Raw genomic sequence first — 20,309 nt, forward strand, 5'->3', positions numbered from 1 at the left:
CATACAGTGGCACAACCTTGGCTCACTGCAGCCTCCGCCTCCTGGGTTCAAGCGATTCTCCTGCCCTAGCCTCCCGAGTAGCTGGGATTTTACAGGCGCACACCACCACGTCCAGCTAATTTTTGTATTTTTAGTAGAGACGGAATTTCATCATGTTGCTCAGGCTGGTCTCCAACTCCTGGCCGCAAGCGATCTGCCCACCTTGGCCTCCCAAAGTGCTGGGATTACAAGCATGAGCCACTGCGCCTGGCCCCAGGAGGTTAAATTTCATCCCTGCAAGGTAAGCTCCATCTTTTAATGCTCTATGTTTGCTGTTTCCATCTCTCACTTCAGGCTAGGAGAGCCAGTGACATGGTTCCTGATCTTTCCTTCCTCCTGAAGTCAGTTAAGGGAGGACTCCAAGCAGACACCTTCCCTTTTCAGTAGGAAAAAGATCCCCGATGGCTGTGTTTTGTACCTGAGGGAAGAAATGTGACCCAAAGCAAACAGACCTGAAGCAGCCTGGGCGCAGTGGCTCACGCCTGTAATCCCAACACTTTGGGAGGTTGAGGCTGGCGGATCACCTGACGTCAGGAGTTCGAGACCAGCCTGGCCAACATGGTGAAATCCTGTCTCTACTAAAAATACAAAAATTAGCCAGGCGTAGTGGTGGGCGCCTGTAATCCCAGCTACTTGGGAGGCTGAGGCAGGAGAATCACTTGAACCTGGGAGGCGGAGGTTGCAGTGAGCTGAGATCACATCACTGCACTCCAGTCTGGGCGACAGAGTGAAACCCTGTCTTTAAAAAAAAAAAAAAAAAAAAAGACCTGGAGCACTTTATGCCACTGACCTCAGCTGCCAGGCTCAGCTGGGGACAAGGGTGTCCAAGCTGTTTCCGTCAAAAGAAATGACTAAAAACTGCGACGATCATAAGAGATTGGGAAGGAGGCCAGGTGCAGTGGCTTACGCCTGTAATCCCAGCACTTTGAGAGGCCAAGGTGGGTGGATCGCTTGAGCTCAAATGTTCAAAACCAGCCTGGGCAACCTAGCAAGATCCCATCTCTAAAAAATACAAAACATTAGCCAGGCGTTGTGGCGTGCACCTGTAGTCCCAGCTACTCAGAGGCTGAGGCGCCACAATCGATTAAACCCGGGAGGCGGAGGTCGCAGTGAGCCGAGATCATGCCACTGCACTCCACCCTGGGCGATAGAGTGAGACTCTGTCTTAAAAAAAAAAAAAAAGAGATTGGGAAGAAAATACCTGCAGTTGGAATCAACATTTATGAAGCTGTTAAAAATACATTCCATAAAGTCTACATGACTGTTTAGAAAAATTTATTTGAACATATGAAAGGAAAATTTAGACACCCCCAATAAAACTGAGAATTTCCTTTCCGAGGTGAGGGGAATTCCTGACAGCTTCCCTGAGCAGTGCTGCACATAAGCTTGTGGTCACTACGCAGCCTGGGCTCAGCTCACGGGGCTGCAGAAGGAGCCCACTTTTTCTGGCGGCGACACATCGTCTTCACGAGGAAAGAGGCCAGACACACGGGCTTGCACCTGTGGCTCCTCCCGTCACACTCCTCGCGACACAGGCTGTATGTCTGAAATGCGTAGAGAACAGAGGCTCCCGGGATCGGCATGTTTTGAAAACGCACGCAGCAGGCTCTCGGCAGAGGCTGGACTCTTCCCTTCACCATCCAATCTGGACGTCAAAGAATGCGACCGGGTGGGAAGCACCTGGACTCCGTGACACCGAGACGGTTCTGCCGGCGGGGAGGGGCTGCCCGGCCCCTTCCCCGAGGTTCTCTTCTGGGGGCCTGGCCACCCCTTCCTTCTCGGAAGGCTTCGTCCAGCGAGGGCGCAGAAGGCACACGCGGGCCAGCCTAGCGGATGGGCCTGAAGGGAAACGTCACGCCCGAGATGAAGGTGTGCCCGGGGTGCGTGGGCAGGGCGGGGTGGGCGGCGGGGTGGGCCGGGACGGCCCCGTAGCCCAGCGGGGGCGTGTGGATGTGGGGGTAGAACCCCGGGGGGAGCGCGGCGTGAGGTGACTGCTGCACGGGACCCGAGATCACCAGCTGGAGGAGGCTGCGAACACAAGGAGAAGCGTCAGCGCGGGCGGGCTCCAGGGACTCCGCAGGTGCGCACGGCAGGCTGACCCCGTCCCCCCGCACCCCGCCCGGGAGAGGCACCGACACAGGCACGGACCACCCGAGGGTCCAGGCGGTGGACGCGGAGCAGCAGTGGCAGAGCCAGGACCTCACAGGCGAGGATGCGTGGGAGCGGGCCCTGCACGGGGCCTGTGGCCCACGGAGCTCCAGCCGCAGCACTCCTGGGGGCGCAGCCCACACAGGTGGCCTCCACGTCAGCCTCTGTGGCTCTCTGCTGCGCTGGGACACACAGAACAGCTGGCCACAGTCTCCTCAGAGCCAAGAATGACCGCGCCCTACCTGAATTCCAAGCAGAAGCCCCAGGAAGCTGGCCTTGCAAACGACCCCGAAATTCAGAGTCCTGAAATTCAGAATGAGTCCGGTGCGGCCCCCTCGGGGACGACCCAGGCCTGGACCCAGCCCTTACAGACCTCCGGGACCCACCCACCTCCCATCCCGCCCCGCGCAGCCTCAGCTTCAGGACCCCCTCTCCCCTTGGGCACCCACCCCGCCCAGCATCCAGCACCCAGCACCGGGGCTCCGAGAACAGCTGCACGCACGGTCTCCCCATCCGCCACCGCGCTCCCACCAAGGCCTCCGGGCCCCAGAGGCCTGGACCTCCCGTCCTGGTGGTACAGCACACCACGGCCCCCACTTCCTGGAATCCTCCTCCCAGCAAATTCAACGTGGCTTTCCAACACCGGGTCCCTTCCCAGACTCCTCAAAGAGTTTCTCACGGCCCTTGCCTTCTAACCACGCCCTCCCCAGGATGATCCCCCAACCCCCCAGAACTCCCTGGCTTGGCTCATCACCCCCAGCTCCCCGAGCCGAGGCGAGGCCCGCCCCGCCCTGTGTCAGCCGGAAACGACCAACTCCCCATGGGTTCTCCCCAATCAGAACCTCTCTTGGCCAGGTCTAGTGGCTCACGCCTGTAATACCAGCATGTTTGGAGGCCGACTGCTTGAGGCCGGGAGTTCAAGACCAGACAGAACAATACAGTGAGACCCTATCTCTACAGAAAATAAACTAAAAATTAGCTGGGCGTGGTGGTGCACATCTTTAGTCCCAGCTACTCAGGAGGCTGAAGCAGGAGGATTGCTTGAGTTCAGTTCAAGGCTGCAGTGAGTCATGAGCCGTAACTGTGCCACTGCACTCCAGCCTGGGAGACAGTGTGAGAACCTGTCTCAAAGAAAAAAAAAAAAAAGGCCCTCTGGGGCCCTTCCCAGCTTCGGGGCCCTTCCCAGCTTCGGGGCCCTTCCCAGCTTCAGGTCCCAGGCCTCCTCCCTACCCTGCCTTCCCCTTGCTTCCCCCTTCGGAAGCTTCTGCTGCAGACAGACGGGCTCTGCCCACCCCTCTCCTGACCTGCCCCAGGATCTTGCTCCGGCTGGGTCCTGTGTCTGCAGAGCCTGCACTGCTCTCTCCTAACACAAAGGCCAGCGTGCCGGGTTCTACTCACAACCCGTCACTCGGCCAAGGCTCTGTCCCTGCATATTGTCCTAACTGGGTCCCACAACAGCCCGTTTTCCCAGCCACAGCCCTGCCTGCTCTCTGCCTACTTCCCCATGCTCCATCAAGGGGCTGGTCTGTCACAGACTGAACCCCCAAGCTCCCCAGTACAAAGGCTTGGGCCCAGGGCCCCCAGGAGGGGCTCAGGCAGTAAACAGAGGGTACGTGGAGGGCTGGTGCATTCGGTGCCCAAAGCTCTTCTGAGCCCCTTTTCTTTCTGTGACTACTATTAAATAACCCTGGGTAAGGAATTTAGCAAGAGATTAAGGAACCCAAGGAGGAGGTACTGCAGAGGCCAAATTTCGGTCATGTGATGATTTGAACCTGTACACACCCTGCCAAAGACAGAAAGCACTTCAAGAAGTTTCCAGTCTATTTGGAAACACGATGAACACAGAGACTGTCAGAAATCTAAGAGGTAGGCCAGGCGTGGTGGCTCACACCTGTAATCCCAGCACTTTTGGATGCCGAGGCAGGCAGATCACCTGAGGCCAGCGGTTCGAGATCAGCCTGGCCAACATGGTGAAAACTCGTCTCTACTAAAAATACAAAAATTAGCTAGGCATGGTGGCAGGTGTCTGTAATCCCAGCTATCCGAGAAGCTGAGGCAGGAGAATCGCTTGAACCTGGGAGGCGGAGGTTGCAGTGAGCCGAGATCACACCATGCACTCCAGCCTGGGTGACAGAGTAAGACTCTGTCTCAAAAAAAAAAAAACAAAAAAGAAAAGAAATGTAAGAAGTATTCCAGGCGACCCCCTGTCCTTCCCCAACAGCAGGGCCAGGCCTGCCCCGGGAGGTCAGGGCTCCCCAAATCTGCGTCAGCAGAGGCGGCCACCAGCTCCTTGGAAGGGATGGAGTCAGAGGCTCCGGAGCAGAACCAGCAGGGGACTGCTGAGAAGTTCCGGGGGGCTCTAACGTGGAGCCCTAGTTATAAGACTCGGATGATACACAGAATTTGTATCCTGCTTTTTAATTCCCTGAAAAAAAACACTAAAATGTTAAATAAAAGCGGTGGACAAAGAAGGGAACTATCACAAAGGGATTCCTGCAGGAGGGGAAAGGTGCCAGCTGATATCAACAATGTCCTTCGATGCTGTGGAAACTTCTAGAACCCAGACCAAAAAAAAAGGAAAAAGAGGCCAGGCACAGTGGCTCACGCCTGTAATCCCAGCACTTTGGGAGGCCGAGACAGGCAGATCACTTGAGGTCAGGAGTTCGAGACCAGCCTGGCCAACATGGCAAAACCCTGTCTCTACTAAAAATACAAAAATTAGGCGTGGTGGCAGGCACCTGTAGTCCCAGCTACTCAGGAGGTTGAGGCAGGACAATCCCTTGAATCCAGGATGTGGAGGTTGCAGTGAGCTGATATCAGACCACTGCACTCTAGCCTGGGTGACACAATGAGACAGTATCTCAAAAAAACAAAACCAAAAAAAACAAAGAGAAAAGGAAAAAGAGGAGAGGAAGAGTGTGGGCCCCTGGGAGAGGTGGCCCTCTGATCTGTCTGTGCTGCTGTTGTAACACCTCAGGCAGAACAGTCTCATCCCAGAGACTGTTCCCTTCCATCCCCTCAGGCTTTGTACCCATCCAGACACCTGCCGGGGCTCCTCCCTTGCAGAACCTGGCAGAGTGAGTGTGGCATGGATGGGAGTCCCCAAACCCCACACAAAGATGCAGTTCCTCTGCAGGCTGTGGACCAGCATCCGGCTGAACCCTGGACTCAAGTTATGCATGTTTCTATCTCAGCCTGCGAGCCCTGCGCAGCGCTCTGCCGCTGAATCTGACAGAGCCAGTGGGCCAGGCCGAGTCTGTGTGCACCCCCAGGGCTGCCGAGCCACTCACTGCCCCTCTGTCCACACTGCTGGCCAACATCTACCCTGGAAGCCTGCTTCTCCTTGCTAAAGACCAGTGTGAGGGCTCCAAAGGAAGAACATTACTAACCCCACCAAGCTCACTTTGTCATTTCTATAAACCCTGTCCATGTGCACAGGAGTTCTGCTTTCCACTATCAACATTTCCTCCCCAGCAGTCAGTTACTATTTGTAGCAGATGCATAATGTTCCATCCTCCTGATGTATCACAACTCATTTACTAAGTATCACCACGCTGTAAGACAGGTTGTTTCCAGTTCTTTGCTAGTTAGTAACTGCATTGGTATGAAACATTTTTGTGCATACAAAAATCAGCCTGCTGTGGTGGTGCACACCTGTAGTTCCAGCTACTTGGGAGGGTGAGGTGGGAGGATGGCTTGAGCCCAGGACACCGAGGCTTGCAGTGAGCCAAGATAGTGCCACTGCACTCCAGCCTCTGCAACAAAGCAAGACTGTCTCAAAAAGAAAAAAAGCAGCTGCCACTTACTAGATATTCACTACAGGCCAAGTACTAGTTTAAGTGCATTCTGTGTTTTCACTTTTTTTCTTTTTTTTTTTTTAAGAGACAGGGTCTTGCTCTGTTGCCCAGGTAGTTTAGTCACGATCACAACTCAGTGCAGCCTCAAACTCCTGGGCTCAAACAATCCTTGTCTCAGCCGCCCGAATAGCTGGGATTACAGATGCATGCCACCCACCATATTTGGCCAGTTTTTTTTTTTTTGAAACGGAGTTTTGCTCTTATTGCCCAGGCTGGAATGCAATGGTGCAGTCTTGGCTCACTGCAACCTCTGCTTCCTGAGTTCAAGCAATTGTCCTGCCTCAGCCTCCCAAGTAGCTGGGATTACAGGTGCCCGCCACCATGCCTGGCTAACTTTTGTATTTTTAGTAGAGATGGGGTTTCACCATGATGGCCAAGCTGGACTCAAACTCCTGACCTCAGGTGATCCGCCCACCTTGGCCTACCTAAGTGCTGGGATTACAGTTGTGAGCCACCATGCCCAGTCTTTTTGTTTTTGTGAGACAGAGTCTGGCTCTGTCACCCAGGATGGAGTGCAGTGGCACGACCTCAGCTCACTGCAACCTCCGCCTCCTAGATTCAAGTGGTTCTCCAGCCTCAGCCTCCCAAGTAGCTGTGATTACAGGTGCATGCCACCACGCCTGGCTTATTTTGTATTTTTAGTAGAGATGGGGTTTCACCACGTTGGCCAGGCTGGTCTCAAACTCCTGACAAGTGATCCACCTGCCTTGTTCTCCCAAAGTGCTGGGATTACCGGTATGAGCCACCACATCTGGCCTTTTTATTTTTATTTTTTATTTTTGACAGTTTTACTCTGTTGCCCAAGCTGGATTGCAGTGCCACGCTCTTAGCTCACTGCAACCTCCACCCTCCGGGTTCAAGCAATTATCCTGCCTCAGCCTCCCGAGTAGCCGGGATTACAGGTACGCACCACCACGCCTGGCTAATTTTTGTATTTTAAGTAGAGACGGGGTTTCACCATGTTGACCAGGCTGGTCCCGAACTCCTGACCTCAGGTGATCCACCTGCCTCAGCTTCCCAAAATTCTGGGATTACAGGCGTGAGCCACCGCGCCCCAGCCCTGGCCTGTTTTTACTCATTTAATCCTCACAAAAACCTTACGGTGAGAAGCTGGGGTAGGCAAGAGGGACATGAGGCAGGTCCCATGGCTTTCTTGATTTTACACACGAGGACTTCAGGCAGAAGGCAGGGAAGCTGCCCAAGGACATATGGACTTTTGGAAGTGGCAAGGCCCGGATTCTCTCCAGAATCTGACCAGTTTCCACTTTTCACATGATGACTGCGTTTGTGGAGGTCTCCACGTGGCAAGGAGTAGGATGAGAAATTCACCAACACCACTGGGTCTCATCCTCACTACCACCCTGTGAGTCAGGGAACAGCATCACCCCCATTTTACAAGGGGGTGAGCTGAGGCATAGAGACAGGTCAAGAGACTTCCCAAGTGTCACAGCCAATCCCAGACAGGGCCACACCCAGAACCCAGGTCCGTGCCGCCTGATGGCCAAGCGCTGGCAGCTAGCCTAACAAACGTACAGTGCTCTAGGGCTGTGGCTCTGCGAGACTTCCCAAAGGGCTGTGCAGTTCACAGTGCCACCAACAGAGGGCCCCCTGCACCATACCCACCACTCAACAGGTGCACCTTCACTCGGGAGCTTTCCGTGATACAGGGACTGGCCTCTTTCATGGACTCCCAGCAAGATGACCATTTTTCAGGTTTACTTTCTACTTGAGTTCTGTTCATGTGCTTTATCTGATGCTCCACTTATCCTCATGTCCTTACCGGGCTCTCCCCAAAGAACCCAGGACAAAGGGATTCGCCCTGTCTTGCCTCCCTCCACCCTGCTCCAGCAAGCTGGCCCAGCTAGGAGTCTTGAGGATACTTACTTATTATGGGGCAGCCTGGAGCACAAGGTTCTCAGGTCATCTGCAATTAAGGAGATGTAAGATTAACGAACATACTGGAGATAACACGGTGAAATACACACTGATGTTCTTTGCAAGTATGCTAGCAAGACAGCAAGAGGGCCTCATACTACATTTCCCTAGCGTCATTTAGAAACTGAGTTCTAGACGGGCGCGGTGGCTCACGCCTGTAATCTCAGCACTTTGGGAGGCCGAGACGTGCAGATCACCTGAGGTCGGGAGTTCGAGACCAGCCTGACCAACATGGAGAAACCCCGTCTCTACTAAAAATACAAAATTAGCCGGGCGTGGTGGCGCATGCCTGTAATCCCAGCAACCTGGGAGGCTGAGGCAGGAGAACTGCTAGAACCCAGGAGTGGGAGGTGGCAGTGAGCTGAGATTGTGGCACCACACTCTAGCCTGGGCGACAGAGTGAGACCGCGTCTCAGAAAAAAAAAAATAGAATCTGAGTTCTCTTTGTCTTCAATTTTGGCTTTAAAAAACCCATCCACAAACAAAAGATGGCACTTAGGAAAGGAGGCGGCCCTGCTGGCAATTTGTCAGATGGCTGGAGAAAGCCCAGAGGCCGGGCTGTCCCTGGGCAATCAGGCACCCAAGGCAATCTGAGAGCAGCAGTAAGATGGGAAACCCATGGCCATCCCCTGGCACCACAAGCAACCTTTTGAGTGAGTCAGTTAAAAAGCAAACCCAAGCATGTCATTAGCACCATATCATTCTCCAGGAAGAGTCCAAGCACTAAAATGCAGGAGAATGAAGGAACCTCAAAACAGGCCATGAGGCTGGCACAGTGGCTCCTGCCTGTAATGCCAGCACTTTGGGAGGCCAAGGTGGGAGGATCGCTTGAGCCCAGGAGTTTGAGACCAGCCTGGGCAACATACCGAGACTTCATTTTTACAAAAAAATTTAAAAATTAGCCAGGTGTGGGCTGGGCGCAGTGGCTCACGCCTGTAATCCCAGCACTTTGGGAGGCCGAGGAGGGTGGATCACGAGGTAAGGAGATCGAGACCATCCTGGCTAACATGGTGAAACCCCATCTCTACTAAAAATACAAAAAATTAGCCGGGCTTGGTGGCAGGCGCCTGTAGTCCCAGCTACTCGGGAGGCTGAGGCAGAATGGCGTGAACTCGGGAGACAGGGCTTGCAGGGAGTTGAGATCACGCCACTGAACTCCAGCCTGGGTGACAGAGCGAGACTCCGTCTAAAAAAAAAAAAAAAAAAATTAGCCAGGTGTGGTGATACACGCCTTAGCTACTCAGGAGGGCTGAGGTGGGAGGATCACTTGAGCACAGGAGGTCGAGGCTGCAGTGAGCTATGATTGTGCCACTGCCCTTTAGCCTGGGTGACAGAGTAAGACCTCATCTTCAAAAGAAACGAAGATCAAAAAACCCACAGGCAGTGGGAATGTTGTGTGTTATCAACGCGGAAGTAGTCACATGAGTAACCATTAGTCAAAACTCATCAGATCCTGCCCTTAACCCACATCATTTTATTGTGTATAAATTATGCCTCAAGGCCAGGAGCAGTGGCTCACGCCTGTAATCCTAGCATTCTGGGAGGCTGAGGCGGGCGGATCACTTGAGGTCAGGAGTTTGAAACCATCTTGGCCAACATGGTGAAACCCCGTCTCTACTAAAAATACAAAAATTAGCCAGATGTGCTGGCACATACCTGTAATCCCAGCTACTTGGGAGGCTGAGGCGGTAGAATCACTAGAACCCGGGAGGCGGAGGTTGCAATGAGCCGAGATCGCACCACTGCACTCCAGCCTGGGCAAAGAAGTGAGACTCCATCTCAAAAAAAAAAAAAAATTATGCCTCAATAAAAAAGGACAAGGACAGGCACAGCGGTAATCCTAGCACTTTGGGAGGCTGAGGTGGGAAGATCACATGAGCCCAAGAGTTTGAAACCAGCCTGGACAAGATGGAGAGATCCTGACTCTACAAAAATCTTTTTAAAAAATTAGCTGGGTGTGATGGTACACACTTGTAGTCCCAGCTACTATGTGGCTGAGGGGGGAGGATTGCTTGAGCTCAGGAGTTGGAGACTGTGGTGAGCTACGATCGTGCCACTGCACTCCAGCTTGGGCAACAGAGCAAGAGACCCTGTCTCATAAAAATAAAGAAACAGAAATAAAAATAAAAAAGGACACAGAAAAAGAAACGGCGCGGTGGCTCATGCCTGTAATCCCAGCACTTTGGATGGCAGAGGTGGCCACCAGGTGACCATCCTGGCCAACATAGTGCAACTGTCTCTACTAAAAATACAAAAATTAGCCAGGCGTGGTGGCACTGGCACATGCCTGTAGTCCCAGCTATTCAGGAGGCTGAGGCAGGATAACTGCTTAAACCCAGGAGATGAAGGTTGCACCGAGCCACTGCACTCTAGCCTGGACAACAGTGTGAGACTCCGTTGCAATAAATAGATAAATAAAAATAAGATAAAATAAAAAAGAAAAAGGGTTCCTCGGAAGGAAAGCTATCTAGGCTCTCGAGGAGTCCCCAGTCCTGGGCAACACTGAGACCTCCCATCTGTGGGATGTTAGGACTCTGACAGGGTGAGCAGGGAGGGCGGAGTGCAGGGGGCACGGCTGGGGCACCTTCCTCCCCTGTGTTTGCTAGGAGGAAAAGAAGTCCTAAATGAAGCAAAAACAGTGTCTGTCCAGGAGCCCCTCTTTCCTTCTGCAGGGCGGTGGTGTCACCACACCAGGAGACCTGGGCCAGGGAGGCACCCACCTCTCGTGCACAGCAGAGCTCCTGAGGCCATGGCCACCTGCAGAGCCTGAGCCAGCCGGTCCAGCGAGAGCTCGATCTCCTGGGAGGCGTTGAGGGGGTTCAGTTCATCCGCCAACCTGTTCATCTCCTCTACCAGCGGGACCATGTGGTCGAAGAGGATCAGCCCCAGGCGCCCATACAAATTCTTCTCGGTCAGGTGCAGCTGCAGCGTCATGAGGACCTGCAGGACGCTGAGGTGGAGTTTTGAGTACAGGAGGTGGGAGTCTCTGTCCATCCCCACGCCCGGGTCCTTTGTGACCTTGTTGCTGACGTGGCCATTGGATAAGGGGGGCTTCTTTTTCCTTTTATAAGCCAGGGGGGCCTTCACGCACCAGCGGATCAATCCAACGAGCGGGGTGAGCTCTAAGAATCCTATTGGCAGATTGGCCGCAATCGGAGTATTTAAAAAAGTGATGAGAATCAACCTTGGGTCCTCAAAAATCCAGGTGACAATCATTTCAAGCAAGTCCATAGGTGGGATGAGGTCATCTGCAAACAAAGACCATTAGGTCAGGAGCGCTCCTGGCCTCGAGGACAGGGGCGCGAAGTGAAGGGAGGGAAGCCTGACCCCAGAGCCCATGGCACTGCCCACCTGATGGTCCGGATCACACCTCCTGGCTTAGCTATTTTCTGTCCCCTTTCCTAGAACATCCACTCCAGGGGGACTGGGACTCTCATCTCAGTCACTGTCACATCCCAGTGCCCAGGACCCTGGAGCAAAGGAGAGGCTGCAGAAATACTTAAGTCTACAATTCCCTGGAACTCCATCATGCTTTGGAGAAATTTCCTCCTGCATGTTCATTCGGATAAAATTCCAAGCTTTTTCTATCCCACACTGCCACACGTCACCCCTTCTCTCCTGAGTACGTGTCCTCCCAGTGCTCAGTGTCTCCTGTATGGGGCAGTGACAGCAATGGTGGCCTTCAGGGAGCAGCTCAGAGTCCTGTCAGTCATCTGGCTGCTGCCAAGGATTGTCCCAACCCCAAACCTGGAACCCTCATCTAAGCAACCCTCAGAGATGTGATCCCTGAAACCTGGCAGGCTCTGTGGCCCAGAAGAGAACAGATGGTGACACTTAGTCTGGGCTTCCTATGAGCCCGGCACAGGTCTCCATTCTTTACACAGATGAACTCGTTTAATCCTCCCTCCACCCCAGCGATCAGTCTCATACAAAGGACAAGGAAACTGAGGCACAGTCATGTCAAGTGATTTCCCCAGGACTCGTCAAAAGTATGTGGCCCAGGCTCACACCTGCAATCCCAGCACTTTGGGAAGCCAAGGCCGGAGGATCACTTGAGTTCAGGAGTTCGAAACCAGCCCTGGAAACATAGTGAGACCCAGTCTCTACAAAAATTCTTAAAAATTAGCTGGGAGTGATGGTGCACACCTATATTCCCAGCTATTCAGGAGGCTGAGATGGGAGGATCACTTGATACTGGGAGGTCATGGTTGCAGTCAGCTGTGGTTGTCCCACTGTACAACAGCCTGAGCGACAGAGTGAGATCCTGTCTCAGGAAAAAAAAAAAAAAAAAAACACAAACACACACACGAAAAGCGTAAGGCCCAGATCTGACTTCAGCAGCCTGGCTTTTAATCAGGAGGCTATACTGCGCGTGTGGGGCTTGGTGTGCAATACCCTTAGGCTGGCTGTGTGCACGGGAGTGGGTCCTCAGCCCCCTCTCTCTGGGGCTGTGCCCACCATCTGAGATGATTCCTGCCAACTGTTGGAGTATGAACCACCCTGCCCACCTACTGTGGTGAGACGATGGCTACAGCGGGGAGCAGGTGCTGTCCTGTGTGCCTTTTTTTTTTTTTTTGAGACGGAGTCTTGCTCCTCGTCCAGGCTGGAGTGCAGTGGTGTGATCTCGGCTCACTGCAAACTCTGCCTCACAGGTTCAAGCGATTCTCCTGCCTCAGCATCCCGAGTAGCTGGGACTATAGACGCCTGCCCCCGCACTGGCTAATTTTTGTATTTTTAGTAGAGACGGGGTTTCACCATGTTGGCCAGGCTGGTCTCGAACTCCTGACTGCAGGTGATCCGCCCACGTCGGCCTCCCAAAGTGCTGGTATTACAGGAGTGAGCCACCACGCCCGGCCATGTGTGCAGCCTCTTGATTCCACAGAGATGTTTCTGTCTGGGCAACGCCAGGTCATACCTACCTCTCCAGTGTATCCCTGCCCCCTCAGATCTGAGCTGATGCATCTCTACCAGCCTGTAGAAAATGTGTGTGTGTGTGCACACACTTGTGCAGGTGTGCCCTCATGATACACGTCGGCGTGTGCACTTCGTGAGTCCTCAGTCTCTAGGATCCCAGTTAGGGTCTCTAGAGTCCCGCGTTCTCAGCACCATCCAGGAAAGGGGGTATATCATTATGTGGGTATCTTCCTTTTTGTGCTTTGAAGACACAGGCTCCCCAAGAATGCTCTCCTGTTACCAGAAGTGCCCAAAAGCGGTTTCAATCACCATTCGGATGGTGACTTCCAGGGCCACTGCTGTATGGCAGTGACTTGAGAAATCACCAACATCTCAACAGACATACTGGCTTAAGAGAAAAACACTGTTTCAGATCTGCTCTGCTGTGTCAGTGGCATTCCCTGAATATTCTTTCCTGTTCCACATGCTAACTCATCCCTTCCCCATGGTAAGGCCAGTTTCTGTACTCATTGGCCTGAATAACCAATGACTTAAAAAGTAGGTCGGGTGCGGTGGCTCATGCCTGTAATCCCAGCGCTTTGGGAGGCTGAGGCAGGGAGATCACTTAAAGTCAGGAGTTCGAGACCAGCCTGGCCAACAGGGTGAAACCCTGACTCCACGAAAAATACAAAAATTAGCCAGGCATGGTGGCACATGCCTACAGCCCCAGCTACTCAGGAGGCTGAGGCAGGAGACTCGCTTAAACCTGGGAAGTGGAGGTTGCAATGAACTGAGATCACACCACTGCACTCCAGCCTAGGTGACAGAGTGAGACTCCATCTCAAAAAAAAAAAAAAGCCAAAAAGGCAACTATGATACCATAGCCGGGTTCAGTGAAATCCTTCCTATTGGAAGATGAAAGGCCTGAATACTGCTCCCAGCTGTTAACAGCTCTTAGGAAGCCTTTGGAGGAGAGAGAGGGGAAATCCCACTGCAGCAGCGTGGCCCTGCTCCCCAACACCTGCCTCCCATTCCAAGGGGAAACTGCTAGGAAAAGGAGAGTATGAAATTAGCATATGCGGCTGGCGCGGTGGCTCACGCCTGTAATCCCAGCACTTTTGGGAGGCCAAGGTGGGTGGATCACGAGGTCAGGAAATCGAGACCATCCTGGCTAACACGGTGAAACCCCGGCTCTACTAAAAATACAAAAAATTAGCTGGGCATGGTGGCGGGCGCCTGTAGTCCCAGCTACTTGGGAGGCTGAGGCAGGAGAATCGCTTGAACCTGGGAGGCGGAGCTTGCAGTGAATCGAGATCGTGCCACTGCACTCCAGCCTGGGTGACAAAGTGAGACTCCGTCTCAAAAAACAAACAACAAGAAAAAAAGAAATTAGCGTACGAATATGGCATGCGCTTGCATGTTCACAATGTTTCCACACAAACTTTCTCAAGAGAGCTACAAAGCCTAACAACAAGAGAAAAGGTGGCTGGGCACAGTGGCTCACACCTGTAATCTCAGCACTTTGGGAGACCGAGCCGGGTGGATCATCTGAGGTCAGGAGTTCAAGACCAACCTGGCCAACATGGTGAAACCCCATCTCTACTAAAAATACAAAAAGTAGCCAGGTGTGGTGGCACACACCTATAATCCCAGCTACTTGGGAGGCTGAGGAAAGAGAATCTCTTGAACCCAGGAGGCAGAGGTTGTGGTGAGCCAAGATCATGCCACTGCACTCCAGCCTGGACAACAGACTGAGATTCTGTCTCAAAAAAAAAAAGGGTGACAGATAAAAGAAGGCTCGGCTGGGCGCGGTGGCTCATGCCTGTAATCACAGCACTTTGGGAGGCCGAGATGGGTAGATCAGGAGGTCAGGAGTTCGAGACCAGCCTGGCCAATATGGTGAAACCCCATCCCTACTAAAAATACAAAAATTAGCCAGGCGTGGTGGTGCCCGCCTGTAGTCCCAGCTACTCAGGAGGCTGAGGCAGAAGAATCGTTTAAACCCAGGTGGCAGAGGTTGCAGTGAGCCAAGATCATGCCACTACACTCTAGCCTGGGCGACAGAGGGAGACTCTGTCTCAAAAAAAGAAAAAAAAAAAGAAGGCTTAAAAATAGGAGGCTGGTGGGAGACCAATACTGGACTGAGCCTAGGAGTTTTGAGGCTACAGTGACCTATGACTGCACCACCGTATTCCAGCAGCCTGTGCAACAGAGCAAGATTCTATATCCAAAAAAGTTAAAAAAATTAAAGAAAGTATGGGGATGATAAAAAATCAAGTCATATGTCCAGGGAGTGGGTCACATCTCACAGACACCAGACCTTGCTTTCTGGGCTGCCTGCCACTTGGACCATTGCACCTCAGGCAAATGGATATCACTAAGAATAGTTCCCTCTTAGCAAACTGCACATGTCTAGGTGGCCCATACCTTTAGCTTTTAGCCTAAATTAAAAACACACATTTCAAGCTGGGTGCAATGGCTCACACCTGTAATGCCGACACTTTAGGAGGCCGAGGTAGGAGGACTGCTTGAGTCCAGGAGTTCAAAACCACCCTGGGCAACATGGTGAAACTCCATCTCTACAAAAAATATAAAAAATTAGCCAGGCATGGTGTTACAAACCTGTGGTCCCGACTACTCAGGAGGCTGAGGGAGAATTGCTTGAGCTCAGAGTTCAAGACCAACCTGGACAACACGGCGAAACCCCGTCTCTACAAAAAATACAAAAATTAGCCAGGCGTGGTGGCCGGCACCTGTAGTCCCAACTACTCGAGAGGCTGAGGCAGGAGAAACACTTGAGCCTTGGGGGCAGAGACTGCAGTGAGCTGGGATCACGCCTCTGCACTCCAGCCAGGGTGACAGAGTGAAACTCTGTCTGAAAAAATAAAAAATAAAAACTCAGCTGGGCACGGTGGCGCACGCCTATAATCCCAGCAGTTTGGGAGGCCGAGGTGGGTGGATCACTTGAGGTCAGGGGTTTGAGATCGGCCTGGCCAACACAGTAAAACCCCATCTCTACTAAAGACGCACAAAAAAATTAGCCGGGAATAGTGGTGCATGCCTGCTATAGTCCTAGCTACTCGGGAGGCTGAGGCAGGAGAACTGCTTGAACCCGGGAGGGGGAGGTTACAGTGAGCTGAGATCACACCACTGCACTCCTGCCTGGGCAACAGACTCCATCTCAAAAAATAATAAAAATAAAAATATACATTTCAGAGACAAAACAGCCAAAGCATTCACTAGACACTTCACCTGGGTATTCAGTGGAAAATAAAACTAGCCACTGACTGAAGCTTCTTTCCCAGAAATAATCTGTTTAAAGTTTACCTGACGACAGATCATAGAGCGCAGTAACGGAGGTGATGAACTGGCAGCAGAATCTTGGGCTGGCACTGAATATCTGCTTCAGCGTCTGAATGGATCCCGGCACCAAACAGCAGTAGTCATCCACAAGGGCCTTGGCTAACCTCACACAGTAAACCACGGGCGTCCGCTGGAAAGAAGCCACACAGTCCACATAACTACAGATGTCGTGAGTGAGTAGACCAGCAACTATGCACACAAGTGACCACCACCAGAACTGGCAGAACCACTTCCAAGACAAAAAAAAAAAAGATGTTAACGGGGCCCGTGGCTCACATCTGTAATCCCAACACTTTGAGAGGCCGAGGCGGGTGATCACCTGAGGTCAGGAGTTCGAGACCAGCCTGGCCAGCATGGTGAAACTCGTCTCTACTAAAAATACAAAATTAACTGGGAATGGTGGGGCATGCCTGTAATCCCAGCTACTTGGAAGGCTGAGGCAGGAGAATCGCTTACACCTGGGAGGCAGAGAGTGCAGTAAACCAAGATCATGCCACTGCACTCCAGCGTGGGCAACAGAGCAAGACTCTGTCTCAGAAAAAAAAAAAAAAAAACAAAAACCACCCCACAGACCAAATTTGTCCCACCACCCATTTTTGTTAATAAAATTTCACTGAGATGTGATCGTGCTTATTCGTTTGCCTACTGCCTAAAGCTGTTCTTGCACTAGAAGGGCAGAGGTGAGTAGCTGTGAAAGAGACTACAGGACGCACAAAGCCTAAGATAGTTCACTATCTCGCTCTCTACATAAAACATCTGCCAGCTCTTGCTTTACAGTTTACTTAGGAAACATCATTTCTGCCTTCAGGTTAGGAAATGACAACTTCTGTACCCTACACGATCCCAGGTGAGATGCCACAGGTAAAAATTAACAGCTGCTATCACATTGAACAGATTCAGGAGTCTGTGAAATGCTACAGGATGAAAATGTTTGTTTACAGCAGTACTTGCTAAATTTCTCTTAAAATCCTATTCTTAGGCCGGGCGCAGTGGCTCATGCCTATAATCCCAGCACTTTGGGAGGCTGAGGCAGGAGGATCGCTTGACTTCAGGAGTTCGTGACCAGTTTGGGCAACATGGTGAAACCCTGTCTCTACAAAAAATACAAAAATTAGCCAGGCATGGTGGTGTGTGCCTGTGGTCCCAGCTACTTGGGGGGCTGATGTAGGAGGATCACTTGAGCCCAGGAGGCAAAGGTTGTAGTGAGCTAAGATTGCGCCACTGCACTCCAGCCTGGGTGACAGACTGAAACCCTGTCAAAAAAAAAAAAAAAAGAAAAAGAAAAAAACACACCCTAATTTAAAAAAAAAAATTTTTTTTGAGACTGAGTCTCAGTCTGTCACCCAGGCTGGGGTGCAATGACACAATCTCGGCTCACAGCAACCTCTGCCTCCCATGTTCACATGATTCTCCTGCTTCAGCCTCCCTAGTAGCTGGGACCACAGGCGCATGCTACCACACCTGGCTAATTTCTGTATTTTCAGCAGAGACAGGGTTTCACCATGTTGGCCAGGCTGGTCTCAAACTCCTGACCTCAAGTGATCTGCCCCCCCTCGGCCTCCCAAAGTGCTGGGATTACAGGTGTGAACCACTAAGCACAGCCTAAAAAAATAATTTAAACAAACAAACAAAAAACACTCCAGAAATCTAATTAAATGAGAATTCCGAACAGCAAACTCCTCTTCAGAGACTCTCAGGGGAGACTTTTTTTTTTTGAGACGGAGTCTTGCTCTGTCACCCAGGCTGGAGTACAATGGCACCATCTCAGCTCACTGCAACCTCTGCCTCCTGGGTTCATGTGATTCTCCTGCCTCAGCCTCCTGAGTAGCTGGGGTTACAGGTATGCAACACCATGCCAGGCTAATTTTGTATTTTTAGTAGAGACATGATTTCGCCATGTTGGTCAGGCTGGTCTTGAACTCCTGATCTCAAGTGATCTGTCCACCTTAGCTTCCCAAAGTGCTGGGATTACAGGCACGAGCCACCGCACCCGGCCGAGGGTCTCTCTTGAGCAGTACCTGAAGCCAGGAGGCGGCACACTCTAACACCGGGATTCGACACACAGCCACTGCCATGGAGACCAGTTTTCCCAACAAGCTCATCCGGCTGTCATCAGCTTTGTTCCCTTGAGGGCTGAAAAGGGATGAAAAAATAATCTGCCGAACAGAGTCCTTGGTTTGCTCCTGGAAATAATTGCACATGATTTCAAGAAGTTGAAGCTCCTGAAGTGAATTCAGTCTCTGCAAAAGAAATCCGGGAAAAGCGTTAAGAAATGTGGCTGTAACGTACTTATTAACTCATACATTAAGAAAACAGGAAATAGACTGGGCGCGGTGGCTCATGCCTGTAATCCCAGCACTTTGGGAGGGCGAGGCGGTGAATCACGAGGTCAAGAGTTCGAGACCAGCCTGGCCAACATGGTGAAACCCCATCTCTACTAAAAATACAAAAATTGGCCGGGCATGGTGGCACGCAGCTGTAATCCCAGCTACTCAGGAGGCTTAGGCAGGAGACTCGCTTGAACTCGGGAGGCGGAGGTTGCAGCGAGCCGAGATTGCACCACTGCACTCCAGCCTGGTGACAGAGTGAGACTCCGTCTCAAAAAAAAAAAAAAAAAAGGAAAACATGAAATAACAGTATTTTCCCATAGAACTTTTCGCCCTTCGTAAAGCTCCCGTAGAACTTTTTGCCCTTCGTAAAGCTCAGGTCTCAGGGAGATCTTTGCTGTTAATCTTAGAAAAAAGTCATATAGGCCAGGCGTTGTGGCTCACGCCTGTAATTCCAACACTTTGGAGGCCAAGGAGAGAGAATTTTGAGCCCAGGAGTTTGAGACCAGCCTGGGTAACACAGGGAGGCCCCATCTCTACAAAACATTCAGAAATTAGCTGGGCATGGTGGTGCATGCCTGTAGTTCCAGCTACTCAGAAGGATGAGGCGGGAGGATTACCTGAGCCCAGGAGTTCCAGGTTGTAGTGAGCTGTGATTGCACCACTGCACCCCAGCCTGGGCAACATAGTGAAACCTTGTCTCACAAAAAAAAAAAAAAAAAAAAAAAAAAAGGCAGAGAGAGAAAAGAAAAAGATGTAAGAAGAAAGCCATACAGATCGTTATACATCCTCCCGGAGGGCTCAGGATGAGCCTTTCGGTAACAGCCCAACAGACCTCTAGGGAGCGGGCAGTCGCCAGTTTGTCCCTTTAACACCAAGACTCGGCTGTCACACGCCCCGCAGACTGGACAGGCAGCTGAGCAACACTGCAGGACCCGGAGAGGGGTTTGGGGGCTGCTGCAGGAGCGAGGCCGAGCGCGAGTGCGGGACTCCTGGACATGGGGCGCCCGCGGCTTGACACAACCCTGCATCGCTGGGGAAAAGGCCCGCCCGCCTGCCTGCGGGGCCCGGGCACCCGACCGTCTCGGGCCGCACCTTGGGCTGCGCGCTGCGCTCCTTGGGCACCTGAAACACGAACTCCTCCAGCAGCTCCACGGGGCCCTTGTCCACGATGGGCAGCGGCGCACTCTGCAGCTGGCTGCTGAAGTAGATGTCCAGGTGGTACAACACCTCCTTGGCGGCGCTCAGCGCGTCGCGGCGCAGCAGCGAGTGACGGATGTCGCTCATGGTGCGGCCGCCGCGGCCCCCGCGCCGAGAGCGTCTCACTTCCGCCCGGGGCCCGGGGCTGCGCCGCTACCCGTGGAAACAAAGAGGCGCGACTCGGGCCTGGGCTGCGGCACCCGCCCGCTTGCCCGCCTGCCGCCGCCTGCTCCCTGCCTGCTCAGGGGGCCATCGCCGCTGCCGCCGGCCAGCAGGCGCCCGAAGGTCCGACTGCGGCGCCGCCAGGAGCCGCCGCCGCGCAGCCGAACGGCGGCCGAAGGCCGGGCACGGAGACGGCGGCCCGCAGGGGCCAAGCGCAGGCTGCGGCCTAGGCACGCTCTCCGGAGGGCGCCCCCTGGCGGCGCGAGCGGTGAGGGGCGCGCCGCGGTCCCAGGTGGACCCCGCCACCGGAGCCCGCCCAACCGCCGGTGCAGGCCCGCTCCGTCCTTGCCCAGACTCCCTCGCGGGCTCTGCGTCGCGTTCAGAC

The 20,309-nt window shown here is 52.9% G+C and overlaps 1 protein-coding gene across 7 annotated transcripts; it reads right to left on the bottom strand.

The window, feature by feature from the left end:
- Positions 1–1,281: 1,281 nt before the first annotated feature.
- Positions 1,282–20,072, bottom strand: INTS15 (integrator complex subunit 15). Of its 7 annotated transcripts, none has more exons than XM_032755862.2 (7): positions 19,658–20,068; positions 18,254–18,475; positions 16,200–16,365; positions 10,700–11,227; positions 7,929–7,968; positions 2,430–2,490; positions 1,282–2,067 (listed from the first exon to the last, which is right to left on the bottom strand). In XM_032755862.2, the coding sequence occupies exons 1-7, from the start codon at positions 19,847–19,849 to the stop codon at positions 1,555–1,557; spliced, it is 1,722 nt and encodes a 573-aa protein (XP_032611753.1). In that variant the 5' UTR covers positions 19,850–20,068; the 3' UTR covers positions 1,282–1,554. The 7 variants fall into 7 exon arrangements, 4 of the variants coding, with proteins under 4 accessions (XP_032611753.1, XP_058298693.1, XP_032611754.1 ...); XM_058442710.1 differs by lacking the exon at positions 19,658–20,068 and adding an exon at positions 19,183–19,255; XR_004370405.2 differs by having other exon boundaries at positions 1,931–2,067; positions 2,188–2,490; positions 19,658–20,072.
- Positions 20,073–20,309: the final 237 nt, after the last annotated feature.

The sequence above is a fragment of the Hylobates moloch genome, unplaced genomic scaffold, assembly GCF_009828535.3.
Source record: "Hylobates moloch isolate HMO894 unplaced genomic scaffold, HMol_V3 SCAFFOLD_1, whole genome shotgun sequence".
In the NCBI taxonomy this organism is placed as follows: Eukaryota; Metazoa; Chordata; class Mammalia; order Primates; family Hylobatidae; genus Hylobates; species Hylobates moloch.

What these genes read in the sequence shown, in the direction of transcription:
- INTS15 (XM_032755862.2), bottom strand. Translation starts at nt 19,849, where the DNA reads ATGAGCGACATCCGTCACTCGCTGCTGCGCCGCGACGCGCTGAGCGCC. An exon ending in AGCGCAGCGCGCAGCCCAAG is followed by an intron (nt 18,476 to 19,657) that starts GTGCGGCCCGAG and finishes TTTCTTTTGCAG; the next exon opens with AGACTGAATTCACTTCAGGA. An exon ending in GTGCCGCCTCCTGGCTTCAG is followed by an intron (nt 16,366 to 18,253) that starts GTACTGCTCAAG and finishes GCTTCTTTCCAG; the next exon opens with CGGACGCCCGTGGTTTACTG.